Source organism: Pyxicephalus adspersus, chromosome 11 (genome assembly GCF_032062135.1).
Source record: "Pyxicephalus adspersus chromosome 11, UCB_Pads_2.0, whole genome shotgun sequence".
NCBI lineage: Eukaryota > Metazoa > Chordata > Amphibia > Anura > Pyxicephalidae > Pyxicephalus > Pyxicephalus adspersus.
The window spans coordinates 27455499-27475493 of record NC_092868.1 but is presented as its reverse complement, the minus strand read 5'-3'; the positions used below and the strand labels follow the sequence as shown (position 1 = coordinate 27475493).

At 38.5% G+C, this 19995-nt stretch overlaps 1 protein-coding gene across 1 annotated transcript in view; it reads right to left on the bottom strand.

Annotated features, from left to right (window-relative positions):
- SPHK2 (sphingosine kinase 2) overlaps positions 1–19995 on the bottom strand; it is a 28919-nt gene extending 8924 nt beyond the window's left edge. Inside the window, exons 1-4 of the mRNA XM_072427066.1 lie at positions 19795–19995; positions 14690–15443; positions 1489–1638; positions 1302–1396 (exon numbers count right to left, since the gene is read on the bottom strand). Of these exons, the coding sequence (XP_072283167.1) occupies positions 1302–1396; positions 1489–1638; positions 14690–15104 (660 nt within the window). The 5' untranslated portion in view covers positions 15105–15443; positions 19795–19995. The remainder of the gene's footprint in view (positions 1–1301; positions 1397–1488; positions 1639–14689; positions 15444–19794) is intronic.

Genomic DNA, 19995 nt, shown 5'->3' with positions numbered 1-19995 from the left:
ACGTACTAAAACTAGAAGATTGGTTTCACAGACATTAACTAAGCTTATCAACCTGACATTACAGTCACAATTTTATTAGCACAGGTTCCATTCCACCATATATATATAAACAGCGGATCCTAGTGTTCAAAACAACCAAAATAAAGGGAATGCAGTAGAGAGTGTGTCTCCTAGAAAATATTCACAAACTTTTAAGCATGCTGTTCCCACACAACAGCAAATCTACATGTGCAGGATCTTTCCTGACTCCACTGGTACAGCGTGGGAAGAGCGCTCTAATCTGCCTTCAATGTGAAAGAAGTTTTTCAGTGCAGTGGTATTATTAGAACAATAAAAGTCTTCCAGTGGAAATAGGAGGTAAATCTACAGATATTTTGAATAACATCAACATAAGAGAAACAATATAATTTGATCTGTTTTCCATAGAGCCCTGAATGCACCTCCGGCTTTTAAAGGTAAACTCCACTTTCAGGAAAACATTTAAGTGTACCCAAACTCAGAATTTTTACTTTACATAAAAAGGTAGACAACGCAGCGCAGAGCCTTCTGGTATACCTATGTCACCCATCCTGAAATTGCCAATCTCACACATGCGTAGTGAGATCGGCAATCTTTTTTCCCCCATCTACGTCACCAAATCTCGTGCCTGTACAGTGTGAGATCAGGTGACGCAGGAAAAAGAACCCAGAAGAAGAGAGGAGAAGATGTTGGCGTTTGGCGCTCCCTCTGTGCTGACCCGAAGGCAGCTACCACGTCTATACAGGATTTTTTTGTTTTTGGTTTACTTCCGTTTTAAGTATAAGATATGTTGCTCAATGTAATTATTGTTTATATTAATCTTTCTATTTAAAATTGCTGTCACTTAGGTGTTCTAAAAATGTCAAAAATGTTTACAACCAAAGCCAGAACTGTTGGCATTGGTGAGCAGAAGTACAGGTAAATGGCAAACAGCAACCCGGGCTCCAGTGAATCCACTCATTTTTTTCATAGACAATGTTACATCCTCAGAACGCGCCTGCTGTAAAATCATTGGAAAATCAGTGACAAGTTCAGGTGATGGAAATGACAAGTGGCACTCGATTAACTTTTCCCACTAGCAGAGGGTCAGTATAGACCTGAAGGACCTATCTAGTGTCATCATTACCATTAAATGATTACTAGATAAGTTTTTACTACAATGTGCATGATGTCAAATTATATTAATATACAGAGATTTGTGTTGGGGTGCAGGGGGCAATGAAAACAAGACAACTGTAAGTACTTGGCTAGAATTTAACTTTATATGTAAACTTTAATGTTACCTCAAATAGAAGTCCATCTCCAGAAATAACAACAATACCATCCCACTCTTCCAAATTAATAGTTTGAACCAGCTCTCGAGCATGGTTTGCTCTTTCTAGAAAACACATTAAGACAGATGTTAGTCAAATGCCAAATACTTAAAGTACTAAGGAAGGGCAGACACAATGTGTATTGTTTAAATCCCACCTGTTTGTACGAGGTTGTAGCTGATATCTGCTTCAGTAATTATGGGTAGAATGTGTGTATGACACTGCTGCAGAGCGTTTCCACGTCCACCACAAGGATTCAGTAATAGCAATAATCGGCGGGCCTTGGGCTGGAGATCTGGAGTAATCTCTGCATTAAAAATGGCAACAAAAAAGGAACATTATTTAAATAAGATATAACAGAAGAAATCTAAATAACATTTGTTACACTGGATGGGTACACTGGATGAAAATGAGTATCTAAGTTTTGCAGCACAGCAGTTGCCCTTCTTACGCTTTTAAAAATGTCCCTGGAATTTGGGGGTGCTATCAAGCAGAGATAATTGCTATGGGCATATCTGTCTCTGGCTCTAGTCCTCCTAGGTTAACGCCTATTTTTTGTTTTGGAAGATTCATGGTTTGTATTGTACATTATTATAAAAAAAAAGCACTACTGCACATGGGCAGGCTTTAAAGTAGACCTAACTCTCATTGAGAATAAATATAGCTTGGTCTACTGTTGGGCTAGCAAATGAGCAGCAACAAGCCACTCCAGTGCACAAATTGATTGACAGTTGTTTTAACTACTTATCACATCCCAAATAGTATGAGCCATTTACAAGTATAACTACTTTACTGTGAAAGAACAACTATCAGCAATGCTGCTGTTATATAAACAGGGAGAACAAATTGGCATAATGTCATAGTAAGAGGGAGGTGTGGAAAACCAATGACCTTTGAGCTGTACAGCCAGTGAAATGAAGCAAAGAGGGCATAGAGAACTCTTAGGTCTTGCATTGTGAGTGCACAGAAACTGTGAAATCTTTAGAACAATAGGCATATAGTTTTGCAATTGTGTATTCATGTATGTACATGTGTATTTTAACTTCAAATGTATTTGCATAAAAAAAAACAGCATAGTTTGAGCTTGACAGCATAATTTGAGTATGACATGCCCTAGCTGCAGCTTTAAAACAATATTGTAACTGCAAAATTTTTAGCAAACAATATCAAGGTCCAGTGTTGTCACAAACCCATCTAAATATTTGTCATGCACATGCAAATGAAGGCTACAAAGTGTTTAAACTATTAAAATGACCAAAATCCCTGTAGTATTTTTAAAGAGGATTGGTATGAGTGAGTAAATACTTTAGTGCCCATTGTCTGAGCAAATTCACTTTAAACAATTTGAGGTTAATGTTTACACCCAAAGATCCACCTAAACATTTTATGTAATAAAATATTTATATATGTAGCCTCTTTTTTTTGCGGTCTCTAAATAAAAGTTTCCTTTCAAGTTGCACGTGACTGTTGTTCTTCTGCAAATGCAAGTTCTTTGCCTGGCATGTCAACCCTCCTGGTTTAATACTTTAAATCCGATTTACTTCCCTAAAGCTGATATAAAAAATAAAAATCTGTATTTGCTCTTACTATATTTCTTGCATGCTTTTCCCTTCCCAGTAAACTGTAGATTGAAAAACATCTGTGGGGAGGGGGCATTTTGGGGAGTTAATGGCATCCACTATACCTTTCTCACATTTTTCAGTGAACCAGAACTCAAACAGTGAGGATTTGTTTTGTTATAAGGAACAGTATGATTTACTATTTGCCTTGTAATCCTTTGGAAAAATAGCTAAACACCTAGGTGCCTTTTTTCTATAGCCACATAGCTTTACACAACTCAGATGCAGTTGAACTGCAGACTTTCAGCTTTAATTCAGTGGGTTGAACAAAAAGATCGCATAAAAATGTGAGGAACTAAGGATTTTTTTTTACACAATCCCTTCATTTCAGGGGCTCAAAATTAATTGTACAATTGACTCAAAGGCTATTTCATGGTCTGGTGTGGGCAATTCCTTCCTTATGTCATTATCAGTTAAGCCTGGAGTTGATTTGTGGGGGTGGGGGGTGCTTGTATGTGAAAGATTTTGCTGTGAACAGACAACATGCGGTCAAAAGAGCTCTCCATGCAGGTGAAACAAGCCATCCTTAAGCTGCAAAAACAGAAAAAACCCATCCGAGAAATTGCTACAATATTAGGAGTGGCAAAGCCAAAGTTTGGTACATCATGAGAAAGAAACAAAGCAGTGGTGAACTCAGCAACGCCAAAAGACCTGGACATCCACAGAAGACAACAGTGGTGAATGATAGAAGAATGAAGAATCATTTCCATTGAAGAGAAACCCCTTCACAACAGCCAACCAAGCGAACAACACTCTCCAGGAGGTAGACGTATTGATCAACCTTTACCAGAATGATGGCATGAAAAAAGTATGGAGAAGGCGTGGAACAGCTCATGATCCAAAGCATACCACATCATCTGTAAAACATGGCGGAGGCAGTGTGATGGCTTGGGCGTGCATGGCTGCCAGTGGCACTGGGACACTAGTGTTTATCCATGATGTGACACAGGACAGAAGCAGCCAAATGAATTCTGAGGTGTTCAGAGACATACTGTCTGCTCAAATCCAGCTAAATGCAGTCACATTGGGAGGCGTTTCATAATACAGATGGACAATGACCCAAAACATACAGCCAAAGTAACCCAGGAGATTATTAGAGCAAAGAAGTGGAATATTCTTGAATGGCCAAGTCAGTCACCTGATCTGAACCCAATTGAGCATGCATTTCCCTTGTTGAAGACTAAACTTCGGACAGAAAGGCCCACAAACAAACAGCAACTGAAAGCCGCTGCAGCAAAGGCCTGGCAGAGCATTAAAAAAGAGAAAACCCAGCATCTGGTGATATCCATGAGTTCAAGACTACAGGCTGTCATTGGCAGCAAAGGGTTTTCAACCAAGTATAAGAAATGAACATTTTATTTTCAGCTTTTTAATTTCTCCAATTACCTTTGAGCCCCTGAAATGAAGTGATTGTGTAAAAAAAGGCTTTAGTTCCTCACATTTTTATGCAATCTTTTTGTTCAACCCACTGAATTAAAGCTAAAAGTCTGTAGTTCAACTGCATCTGAGTTGTTTCATTTAAAATTAATTGTGGTAATGTACAGAACCAACATTAGAAAAAAGTTGTCTCTGTCCAAATATTTTTGGACCTATCTGTATGTGAGGTGTGATCAGTTACGTCAGTGGTCCCCAATCCTTCTGACAGCAGGGCCCAGTAACATATTATAAAATTTTGCCATGGCTCGGTATATGTACAGCTTACACTACTCTGCTATTCTCAGCTGCTCACCTGCTGTGAGCACACTAGCTGAGAATAGCAGAGTTGTGTAAGTAAGCCGGTGTGCTGTCAGGTGGCAGAGCTGCTGGGAATGGCAGAGAAGTGTAAGCCCAAAGCTGCGTACACACGTCAAATTTTTCTCGCCCGATAATCGGCATCGGCCAGAATCTGGCGTGTGTACAGCCCAAGTCGTTCATCGTCCATGGATCCGTCCTGGCAGATCCATGGACGATAAACGATGAGCGATCCTCATCCAAGGGAAGTGGGAGAGCGCGCAGCAGGGTGCCGCTCTGTCGCTCTCCCCCTGCCCTCTCCATAGAGCAGAGCGGTGCTGTATGTACAGCACTCGTTCATGCATCTTGCGGTTCTTATCGTTGGAAAGGATCATGAAAGATCCTTTCCAACGACAAGAATTGCACGTGTGTATGCGGCTTTACATACATTGCTCTGCTATTCTTCACAGCTCTTGTGTTAGCAGTGCTCCTGCTGTCACACTGTCACTAGTTTTAGTGTGTAAAGAGAGACGTCAGTGCTCCTGCTGCCAGCGTTCTCCCTGTCATTTGTGGCCCCCAACTCACCATCCACGGAACAGCATCAGTTCGCGGCCCAGGGGTTGGGGACCACTGATCTAAGGCACTGCTGCCTATGACTGATAGTCTCACAAGCTACAAAGTGATATTTATTGATGTCACTACAATGTTACTGTTCTCTTTTGCTTTAGTGAAAGCTGAACCCATGGACTTGTAGTGTAAATATCTCTCTGTCTCATCCAGTCTGTGGGTCTTTGCAATTTCCATTTCTGCTTCTTTTGAATGCTGTGACTTGAGAACTCCTCTACAAGAGACAGCACAAAGCAAGGTATGGTATATCCGGCATGAGATAAGAGTGAGACCACAACTGATAATGGTGACTAGTCTTTTGTCCTTGGATTTATTGTGTTCAACCTACATAGATCAGGTCCTTTTTCAGTAATATATATATATATATATATATATATATATATATATATATATGCAGCCATTTGCAGTGATGCCCAAGCTGATACATTTACATTTGTTGGAAGAAACTGGTGTGTAGTTTGCCCAGTCTAACACTTACAGTGGTTCTTAACCATACTCTTGTTCAGAGTGGCAGACGGCCCACTGCTTGCTTTATCAGTATAGTATGCAGAAATGTTTTATGTTCTGATGTTGGTAAACAGAGACATATCTTTTTGAATAGTTTCATTTTATTGCCATTATAATATTATTAGTTTTTATAATAATAGTTTTTATTTATATCCTATTATAATAACCCAGTATAGTTAATGGGAGCAATATTCTAGTAAGAAACACTTGCTTCTAGAGCCACTGGTATTATGAAATATTGGCAAATTGAAGATAGGTTTGCATGCATTATGGCTCCTTCACTTATGCAAGACAACACAAACACCTCTAGCATACGCATTGCTCTTTCCCTATATCGGCCTTCCTGCACACTCTTCAGTTTATATTCTAGAAATAACTCTGCAGTCACACACTCCTACAATACAAATATTAAACTCTATCTTCCCACTGATACTACACATGAGCTCAGACACACAGCCTGGAGGTTCGGCAGCAGTCTCTACCTACTCCCCTTCTACAAGCAAGGTTTCCCCTTAATTTTAATTGTGTAGTCCATATTTGTGCTAGGGCGCATTGGCCTTTCCTCTGTATTCTCCTCCTAGCACACACACCTCACTTCCTACTATCTAAGCCAGCAGTGAGATGTCCCTCCAGTACACAGAGCTTCTATACAGTTTAACTGCAGCAACTTACAAGCATTAACCCAATAGTAACCATTGCGCTGTGTATGTGCAATAACCTCTCAGTGATCAGCCCCACAGGAAAAGCAATCCCCCAACTTATGAGCTTTAACCCATTCATAACCTGTCTAGATGAATGTGATCTGTTTTTGAACATGCATACTAACACTTCAGTAACAAATTTACATTGTGTGCATATGCAGTGGCCCCTCAATGCCCATTTCTCAGTAGATGTCCTCACAGAGCTTAGTTCCTAGACATTTAGGTTAACCCCTAAGAATTCTGTATTCATGTATTTGCTAAAATCTCTCCCCACCTTTTGTACAGCTATTTGAATTTTAATGTATCTTTTAGCTGCAAGTATTGGTGCATGTGCAATTACCCTTCTATGCCCAATGCACGTATGTTAACCCCTCAGTATCCAGTCTCCAGAACAACTATATACTACCATTTAATGTAAAAACATTTCCTGGAAACAAAGCCTTACCCTGTTTTCCATGTGCCAACCAAGATCTCCAATATTCCTGGACTCCATAGCACTCTCGATTTGGTGTCTCCTTTCAACCTCCATTTTCCACAAATATTTTCCCACACTCCCTCCATTTTATTTTGAGTCCCCCACCATCTTCACAGTCTGCAGATGCCTCTATAGAAGTGGTGGGAGTTATGTGGACCCCAGTACTGCAGACACAATCCCTACTACCTCCACTGTCCCAATATAAATGGATTCATCTTTAGCCATTTCCTGGACACAGATTTTGACCTCTATTCCTCCTCTGTAAAACCCCTTGTAAAAGGAGCTTGGTTGTCAAGCTTCTATTTTATAATTACTCCCTTTTTAATGGTGCTTAAAATTGCTGTAGGCACATACTTTATTGATGACTGTGTTACTAATTATTAAAAGATCTGTAACCCCTAATATATATCTGCTAATAATAGAAAGATCTGTACAAATATATATCTTCCACACTACTCGTGTACACAGTGCCTGCTTTCATGCCCTCTACGTTTTCCTCCCTCACATACAGCCCACCATCATAACCTTAGTAGTCCTCTGCCACACATATTCCACACGGTTACTCTCTCTGCACTGCTCTCTTTCCCATACTACATGCTGCCATTCCATGTACATAATTCTCCATTATATTTTGTCCCCTATGACACTTCTTTGGTGTTGTTTGTTATGACCTTTTTTAGAAGGTGCCCATTTTATCCTGGAGGACCAATGCCCAGATCAGTCAAACATTATATGTAATATATACTAGCACATTGTGAACAACAGGTTCATGTTTGAGCAAATCAATTGGTCAAATTAGAGATTTTAAGTTAGGTTGAATAGGTGCATGCAGATTTGTCCAAACTGTGGAATATCACTTATTTAATAAATCCTGCTTAATGAACTAGTGTGTCTTTTTTGCATACCAAACATTTCACATGTAAATGCCCTAGATATATATCATTTGATTTGGTAATCATTTTTCTATTCTCTGTATGTTTTAGTTAACTGCTGTATGCAAAATGTTTAATAATTATAAAAGCCAATTACATTACCCCAGGTAATCATATATATAAAAAAAATCATTTTGGTTTTAAAAAAAAATGAACAGATTCATGTGGAGTTAGAAAGCCTGTCATGGTACTTTAAGTACCATCAGGCTATTTGTAAAAGCAAATACAAGAAAGGTTCCAAAATATGGGCACCCGATCAACTTGGCACCTGACTGCTGGAGTTTGTGTCGCTCTGGCCTTTACCTAAGCCTATTAATACAGTTCCAGGAGTGACCAACAACCCTGACAAATAGAGTCCTGTGTGGTATGTGGTTTAGCGTATCTTAAGATATGTTTGTCAGTAGATATAATTGTAGAAGTCAAAGAAGCAAAATAATGGTATGGAAATAACTGCAAACAATGAGGAGATATAAGTATCGAGAAAGCACACACAAGGCCACATTGAGACAAAAAAAAAAATTCAAGATAAAACGTCCAGGAAATGGGAAACCAGATAACATTAATCATGTACTTATAAGAGAGGCAGTTAGCTTGGTAGGTCCCTTTGAAATGAATGTACAGTCAGGTATGTTTCTGATTCCACATGCTTTGTAACTAAACTGCAGGCAAGTATAAAAGAGCAGGAATGAGTTATTCAGCGTAAGCTTCTTTTTTCACTGTCCAGTCACAGGTTGGTGTGGACAGGAGACTTGGATGCTGAGGGACAGAGCTGTAAATCTGAGAAATCCAAAGACAAATCTATTGTACAGCTCTCACATAAGACTTTCAACCCTGAATTTACCTGTTTGCTTGAAGTTCAGTCATTCAGCCACTAATACCAGAAATTCCATAGTCACTCCCCTTTCATTGTTGGCAAAGATGCAGAGACAGACTTGCCCAATTTTATGATGCTCAGCCTTTCCTGGGTCAATACAATGCTTACAAGCAGGGCCTGTCCAGGCTTTTTCTAAAAATGTTACACGTACACCAAGTATGGATGAAACAATTATGTATGTCTATATACAACTTGCTGCAAACACCTAGGGTGGTCATTATTAAAATATATTAGTATATTACTATACTTTTTATTACATATACAGGTTCTGCTTTTTTTTCTACAATGCCCCAATTGGTGTGTGCCTCCCTCACCTTCTAACCTACAATGCTCCAGATAACATTCACTGCTTTAGGGTAAGTTAAATTTATTCATGGCAATAGGGGGGATTTTTTGTTGCTAAAAACAAATACAAATGTAATCTGATATGATAATAATCTGAATAGAATAACCTGCAGGTGTGAAATGCAAATTCAAACTTTAGATCAACCATTCCTCACCAGAGCCATGCACTCTCACTAAGGGCTGATTTATTAAAGCTCTCCAAGGCTGGAGAGGATACAGTTTCATCAGTGAATCTGGGTGATCCAGCAAACCTGGAAACCCTATATGTCTGTGTGAAGACACTCCAGTAAATCTTGCTAACAGAAGATCTCTCAGACAGTAGATACAGGCGACATGAAAAGCTTGTCAGAGAACATTAGCAGGGTTAGAATAGGTAGCCATCTTTATTATAAACAGAGATAATATTGTTGCAAATGTTTATTATTTTCTACATTAATGTACCAATTCCAAACTACATCACTACTGCTCCAACATAAGAACTTCATTTTTCCTAATAAGTCCCTTTGCTGGTTCCCCTGGCGCGGGGTAGATGTGGGAATATCCTACAATCTACATCTACAGCCACTGTTCTGCACTATGTTTTGCAGGGAGTGGATCACTCTGCTTTAAAAATTTGGAAACAATTGGGTTTAGAATATTTTGGGGATCTTTCCAGTTTAAATACTTTGGCCCATCTACCTCTGCCAGAACTTTGTAGACACTTTAAATTATTAGATATTCACTTTTACAGAGGATTTGATCAGGGACCCTTTTGTAGCCAATAATAATTATGTCCAGTTGCTTTCTTTATCCCCACCAAATATTTCACAAATTCATTCTCTCTTGCACCCTAATTTTACCATTCCCCTTTCTCATTCCAATGTTAAATATTGGCAAAGGGATTTCCAGGACCCAAACCTTATTAACAAAATAGTGCAGGTATGTGTCAGTATGACGAATGCGATATGGAGAGAGACGTAATTTATGATTATGCACAGGGCAATCAAGGTATTCTGATTTTCAAATACATCTCATGCTGGCAAACGGAAACTTCAATGCCCCGAGTGTGTGGTTTCTTCTACCTCTCTGGTACACAGATTCTGGTCATGTCCCAACATCATGGACTTTTAGAGGCTGATGCTGTTGTGGGTCCTGTTCTGGGTTTCTTTGTGCTTCTCTGTCTCTGCGCATGACCTTTCTTGTTATTTGGGTACTGGGATGAATCCAGCTCAATTACTAAAGGTTGGGCAAAACGAGATTGGTAAAATATATGGCTCCTGACAGCCAGGAGGGAGATAATGATGTCCTGGATTCATCCCCATATGCCTACGAACATAGAACTTGTGTTTTAAAAACAAATGCTGGAAACACAACATTGAGATGATGATTTCACTACTCGTTTTCTCCAATATTAGTACTGATTTATTGTTTATATTGTAAACATTATTGGGCAGTGTAAATACTATTCCTGGTATATACTTAACATACTCTCCCCTGTTGTTTTATCAGTTATTATTTTTATTGAAAATCCAATAAAGGAGTATTTAAAAAAAATAATTTTAATTTATTTGTACACGGAGCAACTCCTCTTAAGGAAATATTCAAGGCATGGGAGAGGTTTGAGTGCTTTTTATCATCATTTTGTACCATGCAGCCTTGTACTTTGGCCTCCTTATCTCATCAATTAGATACAAATGACACTGATTGCACAGCCATATAATTAACCATGGAAGATTAATTGGACTTAGAAAACCTGTTATAAATGTATATTTCTTGGTGTGTGCGTGAGTCTAATACATTTTAAGTCAGACTAAAAAAAAATGTGATTGGTTTATATGCAATGGTATTTGTAACTAAAATATCTGAATACATTGATAAGAACCAAAAATGAATGCTTGGTGGGTTAAATTATAGTCTTGCAATTCTGAGCTTTCAGAATCACTTTCTCTGCAAAATTAAACTAGTAATGAAGCAAAAATAAGTGCCATAGGCTTTCCACTACCTTACGCCTTTTAGCTGGGCAATTAAAGCTTAGAATATGAAAACACAATAAAAAAAAGTCATTAGTGAAATCAGTCAGTTCTAGAGTTGTAGGAAGCATAATGTATTTGTAAATCTTGACCTTTACAGATTAAAAAAAAAAAACAAGCTTAAAACTACTTCTGCTTGAGTTTCCCAACTGGTCATTTTAATTTGATGAGTGACCTTACTTCCCAACACAGAGGCGGGGGGAGAAGGAATGGGGCTAAAGTAACCTTTATAGAAAGAAGGAGAGCTGTCCATGCAGATACAGAGCTACTGATCATTCTTACATTCATCTTACACAGAAGGTAATATGTCTGTATATTTTGTCATATGTTCAGTTTGGCATGCTTGGGTTTGAAAAAGTTTTAGGTGATTATTAATGGAGAGCAGGAGAATGTATTATACTTCTTAACGCATCATTTCTAGTTTTATATAAATCACATAAAATTGAAAGAACTCCATTACAAAGACACAAATACAATATGCTGCCCATGCTCCTCTATCATCTGTATCTGTTAAAATCTGAATCTTGTTTATTTGGTATGGCGATTCCTCCATCTGATCATATCGTATGGTCAAATAAAGAAAAAAAATGACGTCCATTGGTCAAAGTGGATTCAATCTGAATATTATCAGAGATTAGAGAATAGGGAGAATGGTATACCATGAGAAGAGATATGAGGAAGTGGGAAAGCAAGTACAGATAATCCAACTACACAGGTCCTGATGATGCTACAGTCATTGACTCAGCACTGACATAGCCTTGGATAGACTAGTTTCTCTGCAGCCTTTGTTCAGCTAATATGAACACAGAAAATACCTGGTAAGGAGAGGCTTGCTCTCTTATGTGACAACACAGGGTATTAGTCCAGCAATGAGACATGCAGGAAGGCAGACAGTCCTCAGCACTATGTAAGCACCAACTACGGATTCTGGAAGCTTAGTCAGGGTTTCCTTTCCTCATTCTTGGCCAACAAACAAAGCCACATGGGAGCAAAAAGGAAGCACAGGCTGCTGGGGAGGAGGGCATTTGAATGACATTGCTGTTTTTCCCTACATGAGCAGAACACAGGTTCACTTTAAGGATTATATTAAGTATACTTTTTGTGTTTTTTATGCAAGAATTGTTTTACAGCTAGCTCTGTTTATTAAAGAAACATCACAGGCACCACAAGGAAGACAACCTGAGGCAACTATACTGTAGTCAGCTGTACGAGTCTTTTTCAGCAACATGAATGCAAATCCTGGGCTGCAATCCAGAGGAGCCCACATCAAGGACAGACCATTCCACCCATCTGCTATTTCACATTTCCCAGGCCTGGGCAAATGTCTGCAAACCACGCTGGGTCAATATATTCCCAAGACTTGCTGAGTTTCAAAAGGAGATTTTACAGTAATTTCTGTAAAACCATATTTAGGTTTAAGTTGTTCTCCATTTTCACAGGACAAGCTGATCTCTATATAAATGTGCATCTCCTTTTTAAAGGGAACATGTTCTGGAAAAAGGCTTTATGCATAACCACAAAATTCTGGTAAAGTAAAATCGTCATGTCAAACAAAATGTAGAACAATGGTGCTTATTAGCTGAGCTGTATTGGAACAGTGTAACTAGTAAAAGCTTGCTGGAGGTGAATGTGAAAGGGAAAGCCATTTCATCATTTTTTTAAATATATTATGGCCATATAATGATCACGTATCAAGCTCAAGTACCTAAATCATGATAGAGCATGTGTATTAAATTAAAATAAAAGAACAACTTTACTAAAATAATATTGTCATATAAAACTGCCATTTACAGCATAAATAAACTTCTGCTTTGAAAATTAGTGATCAGGCAGGTATTGATTAGAGCAAAGGACAATGTCTCTTCTGCATTGAAACATAATTAGCTACCTGATCCCCATCTTACACTAAAAAAAATAAATGCACACATCAGCGTAGGATGCCGGGATGTACCAGGCATCTGCATGCACAGGAGATACGTTGTCCTAGCTTGGCCAATAAAAATGGCTGAAGAGAAGAAGATGGCAGCATCCATGGATAGAACAAGGACAGGTGAGTATATTTAACAATTTATACAATCATACAGGAAAGGTTATTTCTCTCCACTTTCTGTGTCACTGTCTGCATCTGTCTGTCATTTGAAACCCTATTTAATGACCAGCTCTGCATAACATGTTGGCGCTATATAAATACATGGTATTAATAACAAATTTATTGCAGAAGGGACTTCACCTGTACCTCTCTGCAAGAAAGGACCAGCTTGATCGAAATTTTAGATTGAAAGTTTAGCTTTGCTTTAAAACATAAGCAACATTAACACAGCTATTGCTGTAGGGACACTTCATTTTATAGAATCCTATTCCCCTAACCTTCAGAACCCATACTGGGTTCAGTAATAAGCATTCATTTTTGCTCCTTTGTGTAACCACTTTTTCGTCTTTGTGTTTTACCCCAGCAGGATAAAACCGTAAGAAAAAAATGCAGCTACCATTAAACAATGTTATCCTTTCCTATTTAGCACCTTCACCCATTGCCTTTCTCATCTTTAAAACCCTTAATAAAACAATGTTTTCCTTTATTGTATATAATCAAAAACCTTATATTTTTCATGGTTTTATAGTGCCTTCCCACTTCCTCAATACCTTCTAGGATACCTACATCACAAACGCAGGAGGTTACAATTGCCCATTAAATCCAGTAACATATAAATAGAATGCCTCAACCACACATGTGCAGTTTTGGCATCATGTAATGCTTGCTGAAAGAATCAGAAAGAGATAGGCAAAAAATAACTGGCACAGGGAAATTCATTTTAAAAAGAATGTGTAAGTATGTAAAACAATTTAAAAATCATTAGCATACACAAATATAAGCACACACATTTTTAGAGCAGCTAGTTTATGTATATGTATTTGACTTGCCATCAGCTTTTTAATATCCTCTATAAAACGGATTGTAAGGGAGAGCTGCAATAGGAGTCAATCAGATATGCTGTATGCAATGGTGGTAACATGGAACACTTTGATAGAAGACAGCAGATTGTTTAGTTTAAAAATCAGTTGAAATCTCAGTTGAAAGTGATTGTTCATCAGTTTCTCACTGATATTTCACAGTTGGGAGACTAGGAATGGAAAGAGGATAACACTGTATCTCTTCTACAACTAAATCAAACTAAAAGAAAGTGTTGTTATCCTTCTGGTGCAGTAAGATTATTGGAATTCTAGAAGGAAACTTAAATGGAAAACAGTTTGCCTGGAGTTCAATATTCTTCTTGTCTAATATTATTTTGAAATACAGTATGTATTTCATATAATTGCTAAAAAATTTAGGAGATACATTTTTCACCTAACCTCTTGGACCCTTTACTAACTGCTACCTTCACTTTGTCTAGAAAAAAAGGCCCAGATCTTTAGGATTTGAACCACTGTACTCTGCATATCTCTCTTTTCTGCAAATCTGTTGTGGCACATTAGTCACTGCATTTGTGAAGAATGAAGACCCAGAATGCTCTTAAGTTTACAAAAGATGTAGAAACACTACAAGCACAAATTTCCTTCTTACCCATGTCACTGGAGATTTGGACTTCTTGAATTAGGCACTTGATTGCAGTTGCCCACTTCTCAGCAATGGACTGGTTTTGCTCATACTCGGATGCTTCATCCACTTTAAAAGTGCGAACCAACCTTTGGCGTGTGCGTGTAGAGCCCATTGCAACTTTTTTCTTCTTCATTGGATAAGAATAGATTGAAAAATAAGCAAAAATGTCATTTGTGCCACGACTCCGTAGAGTGTGACATCCTACCATGTCTGTAATGGGAAGCACTGTTCGTTGGTCATCTTCAGGCTTGGGCACCAGTCTCTGAATATGGAGTCCTGTTTGGGTTAGACTCAGCGCATAACGAATACCTTTGGACGGGTAGACTCCAAATTCTCCATGGAGCAGGGTGTCTGAAGCCTGACGATGTTTAGTGGACATTTTAGGTTGGTGGTATGGACGTCACTAGATGTGATGTTACCATAAAATCAATGACGTACAATGGCACAAGTGAATAAAACTTGGCTCGAAAATGCATAAAGGCCAACAGGGGAGAACAATCAAAAACTCAAAAAAGTGGAACAAGACCAGCTTTTTCTATCCATCATTTTGTCAAAAGGCATAAAACAGGCAAAGCCACCTTAACAAAAGATTGCATATTTTAAGAGTAATATTTGTCTATGAAACAAAGTGCACACTACACACAGTCAATATTCTTCAGTCTTCTCTCCCAAATGATTAAAATCCTGAGTCAATCTTTATCCAGATCTGATATTCCTTCTGTGGGTGACAAAAAAAACAAGAGATAGATGAAATGTGAAAAAAAAAAGATTCTTAAGGCATGAAACAAATGCATACAACATCATATTTTGCACAAACATGGTGTAATAAGGAGCTGAAATGGCCAAGTTTGTGAGGCAGCTATTTCATACAGGCCAGCAGGAAGTCTTTAAGGGCTCTATTAAAAAAACAAGAATCTAACATTCCCCAGTGGGAATCAGGTTCTACCACTGAAACACATGGACCTGGAAGATTTTCCTGAGGGAATGTTTGAGGGAATGACTGATTCCCTGTTTTATAAATAAAGGCCTTAAGGATGGTTATAACTCACCCAACATCAAGATCATTCGTGTGACCATTACCTAAATAGTCTAGATACAATTTCAAGGTATACACCTTTTACATGTTTGTATTTTGGAATGTGCATTTGGAATGTTAATTTTGAAAAAAAAAGACAGGAACAACTAGTAAAATTTCAATACAGTTTAATGTTTATTACCTTTTTTCATGATATACCTAAACTGGTGAAATGGACATCTCATACCTGTTTATTTGGTAACATGATGGCAAAGGTGACTGTTAGAAGATTTCAGTTTATTTTACTTATCTAGTCTATACACAAGAGTGGAGCACTAAAGCCCCATACAAATTTTATTTCAATGTCTAGTAAAATCTAACATTAGTACTGTATATCAGTCCCACAGCGTGGTGGTAGAGGACTGCTAACAACTTTCAGGGGAGGATGAAACAGAGCACCTCCTACTCATCCTCCCCTTGTGGAGCAGAACATTATAGTCTGTAAATCAGTTGTTTTCTCTGGAAACAACCACTAACAATTATTAAGCATCTGTACTATGCTCTAGATGTTCATGTAAATCAACCATGTGAGAAAAACAGAGGTTGTCAATGATAGTTTTGTTTTGAAGATGCTAGTTAGCCAGCTGGAATGTTCACCCAGAGTCATCATTACATTCATGGTCACTGATCCAGAACAAGTATGGAGAGAGGGAAAGTGACAACTGATTTACATACTTGTGTCAGGACACAAAAGGGTGATTTACTAAAGGAATTTAGGCTGTTCACCTGGGAGGCAAATTATCACCTTGCAAGGTACAATTCGATTAGCATTGAAAATGTAGTGAAGATTCAGCATGCAAATGATACCAAATCCCCAGTCAGTAGGCCTTCATCTAAATTACTATGCAAAGTAAAATAACTCACTTTGGGGATAACTCACTTTGCTACTCTAAAAACTTAGATTTGATTTGTAGATCAACCCCAATGACTAAAATTATAATAAAGCAATTAGATCAGCATCGCAGTCAGGCAAGTACAAACAATGTCAGCCTACAAGTTTTTCTTATTTCTTTTTTTTACTCCACAGGTTTCTGCAACTTCAGCTGAGCAGGATCGTCCTGTGGAAGAGCAATTCATGTGACTCTGGTTGTCTTTAGTTGGGCAACACCCTGCTCTCTTATTTTCCTCTGAATCCTTTAACACTAGTGATGCAAAAACACATGTTAAAAAAAATCCATTGCCAAACTGACACCTGGAGTCCTACAAGGCAGTACAGTGTAAAATGGGGCGAGTTTTCTGGGTTACCATGCGGTCACATAGCACTCCAGGTCTTATTATCAGAGCTCATAGACACCAGAGCTGGGTGCTAAATGATCCACAGCGATACATAAAAGGCAGATCAACTAATTCCTTTTCATATTTTCTGATTTAAATTTTTTAATTTTTTGATTAAAATTCAGCATAGCTTTGGACTTTAGAGACATTAGAACAGCTAAAAGTCATAGTTGTGTCCTCCTATATAATATAAGCCATATAATTGCTGGAAACAATCTTTTGTCTTCATTTCACAGAATGAACAACCACTGTGCCTTTATGTTGACTTTGCTCCAACAGATAATTTGCTATAGAAATTCTTGACAGATGTTCGCCAATTACACTTCACTTTAAGAAAATGCAAGAACTATCAATAATGAAAGAGAATTTTCTAACACCCCCATTGAGTGAACCTGCGGTATGGCTAATAGTGAGCTTGTGTTAACTGGACTAACTGAAAATAATATACAGAGAACAGTTTTCCAGTGTGGATGACGGCATTATAGAGAAGTAAAAGATTACTAAATGTTTATCTTTATTATGTTGCTTGTTCAGGTGCAATGATGAGAAGTAAAAGGTGACCCTTGGTAATGCAGTAATAAATTCCAGTGTGGATGTACTTTGTCTTCACAAGGTCCCATATACCCACAATTGCATTGCTGCACCGTTCACTGTTTTCTATACAGAAACACGGCTATCATAATTTGTGGTTCTATCAAAATGAAATATCATAGTTATGGGAAGCTTTTTACATGTCCTAAATTTTCCAACAGAGATCTCCTTGTTGTAGTTATATCTTGTTCCTATCTACTTTGGATTTTGGGTGATACATGTTCTAGGTCCAATGGCTGCATCTACCATAACAGCAGAAAAAAACACAGCAATCCAACAGACACAAATAGCAGCAAATCTAAAATTTAACTAACAGTCCTGAAGAGACAAAAAACAATTATCAGTAAGGTGGCTAATTAAGAGATGCTGTCACCTGCCCATATATTGTGTCTTGAAAGCAGCGAGGTAAACTTACTGATCAATGTTTCCTACCCACTCCGGATGTCTGCCCCGGCTAAAACTCTGCACACACACTAGATGAAAGTCACCTCTGAGAATAACAGTCATGATTCTCTCAGACAAATGCTGTAATTTCCTATGGAGGAGGATGCCACAGAGTGTCTCCCGCTCATCCTCCCCTCTCCAAAGAGCTGAACATAGCTGTGTATGGTGGTCGTTCATTTTACTATCACTTGAAATGATCACAAAAGATTGTTTCCAGTGACACAAATGTAAATGTCTGTACACAGTTTAATTTCAGGTGTTGGAGCTTACCCAGTAGATAACGTCACTGCTTCCCCCGTGTGACAGTGTTCAGGCCTTGCTATTGGCCACTTAGATCTGAGAAGTGTCACATGCTCCCCTATACCTGTATTCCCTCCCTATAATACAACAAAGCGAGCCGCATTATTTCAAGTGCAAATTGTCAAGGACACCTCGTTACAATACTACCACGAGATATGATCACTTTGCTCAAGATGTAAACAGAAAAAAAGCACACAATCCTTTCAGATACTACGACAAGCATAGAGACCAGACTTTGTCTGCCACAGTTCACTTTCTGGTCTATTCCCACCCCTGTGATTGGACTGTGATAAAGGGGCAGCAGACTCATGAGCCCATCTCTCTGAATTCTCCACCAGTGAGCATGTTCTGGTATATTCTTTCCTTTTCCCAGACTGAGTGCCGCTATAGAGGGGGCAGATATCAGCACCATTTATTGGAGTTTAGCTTTACCACTCCAAGGGAATCTACCAAGAAGTATAAAACAATTATAACTTTTAAAATAACTGCCCCGTCTGATTATTTTCAGTTTGGATGACTTCTTTAGAAAAGAAACTCCTTCCAGTAGTTATCATCCTTATATACCAGTCTCCATTATTCTGTATATTCTGCAGGCCATTTTTTGTGATTCACAATTTATACATCCCAAATGAAAGCACTGCTGGAAGTCTGAGAGACACATGACTGGATGCGCATAGACGGTGACTCACAGTGTTGAAATCTCTGTGACCTATTGTTCACTGAAGTACAGAGTCTAGGTCAGAGATGTAAGAAAAGAAGAACCCTGTACAGACTCCCTGTTATTTATTTACCCCAACAAATCCCTGTACTGACATGGGGGGAGGGATAAATCCACCAATCACAAAAAGGTCTCGGGTATTATTGTCTCTTCCAGCTGTTCAGATCACATGATCAGCTTTCAAAAACTTTTCTGATTCAATATTTAGTGACAATTGTAAACACTGTATCTGATACCAGCCAATCAGAAGGCAGATATATTCCAGCAATATTATGTGCCTATTTTATTTTAGCAGAAACATCCTTGTTATAATTTAACTGCTGGCTTGTAGAGATCCCTCTCCGATTATACTGATGACCACAGACAATTATAAAATAGAAGAGTAATGCCCAGAATGAGAAGTAAGGTGTAATCATCTAAAGGGGAGATTTCTCCTAACCTCCTGTAGTGTCTGGGACAGGAAGTGAAGGGAAATGTCCCACACAGCCAGCAAACATAAACTTGCTTGATCAGAAGTATAAAAAGTTGGTTATACAAGCAATGCTATTATTAATAGGGCCCTCCTGTAATAGATATTTCCTTTATAAAGGTGTTCTAGTAGTTTCTATCTCCTTACAGAAATGACACAACATTGGTCCTGCCTTCATACAGAGCCCAGACACTCACCTTGCAGCATTGTCACATGAGGAGTCTTCTTGGCTGCTGCCGAGCAAACAATGGAGCCTCACACTGCATGCACAGAGCAATAATAAGGCAATGTTGTGTGTGGAGAACACAAAGGAGCTCAGTGTCCCCAGCAGAGCCGCACTGCCAGCCTCCAGCTCCCACCACTTTGACTCAGCGCTCCGCTGACAGGAAGTGAGAAGC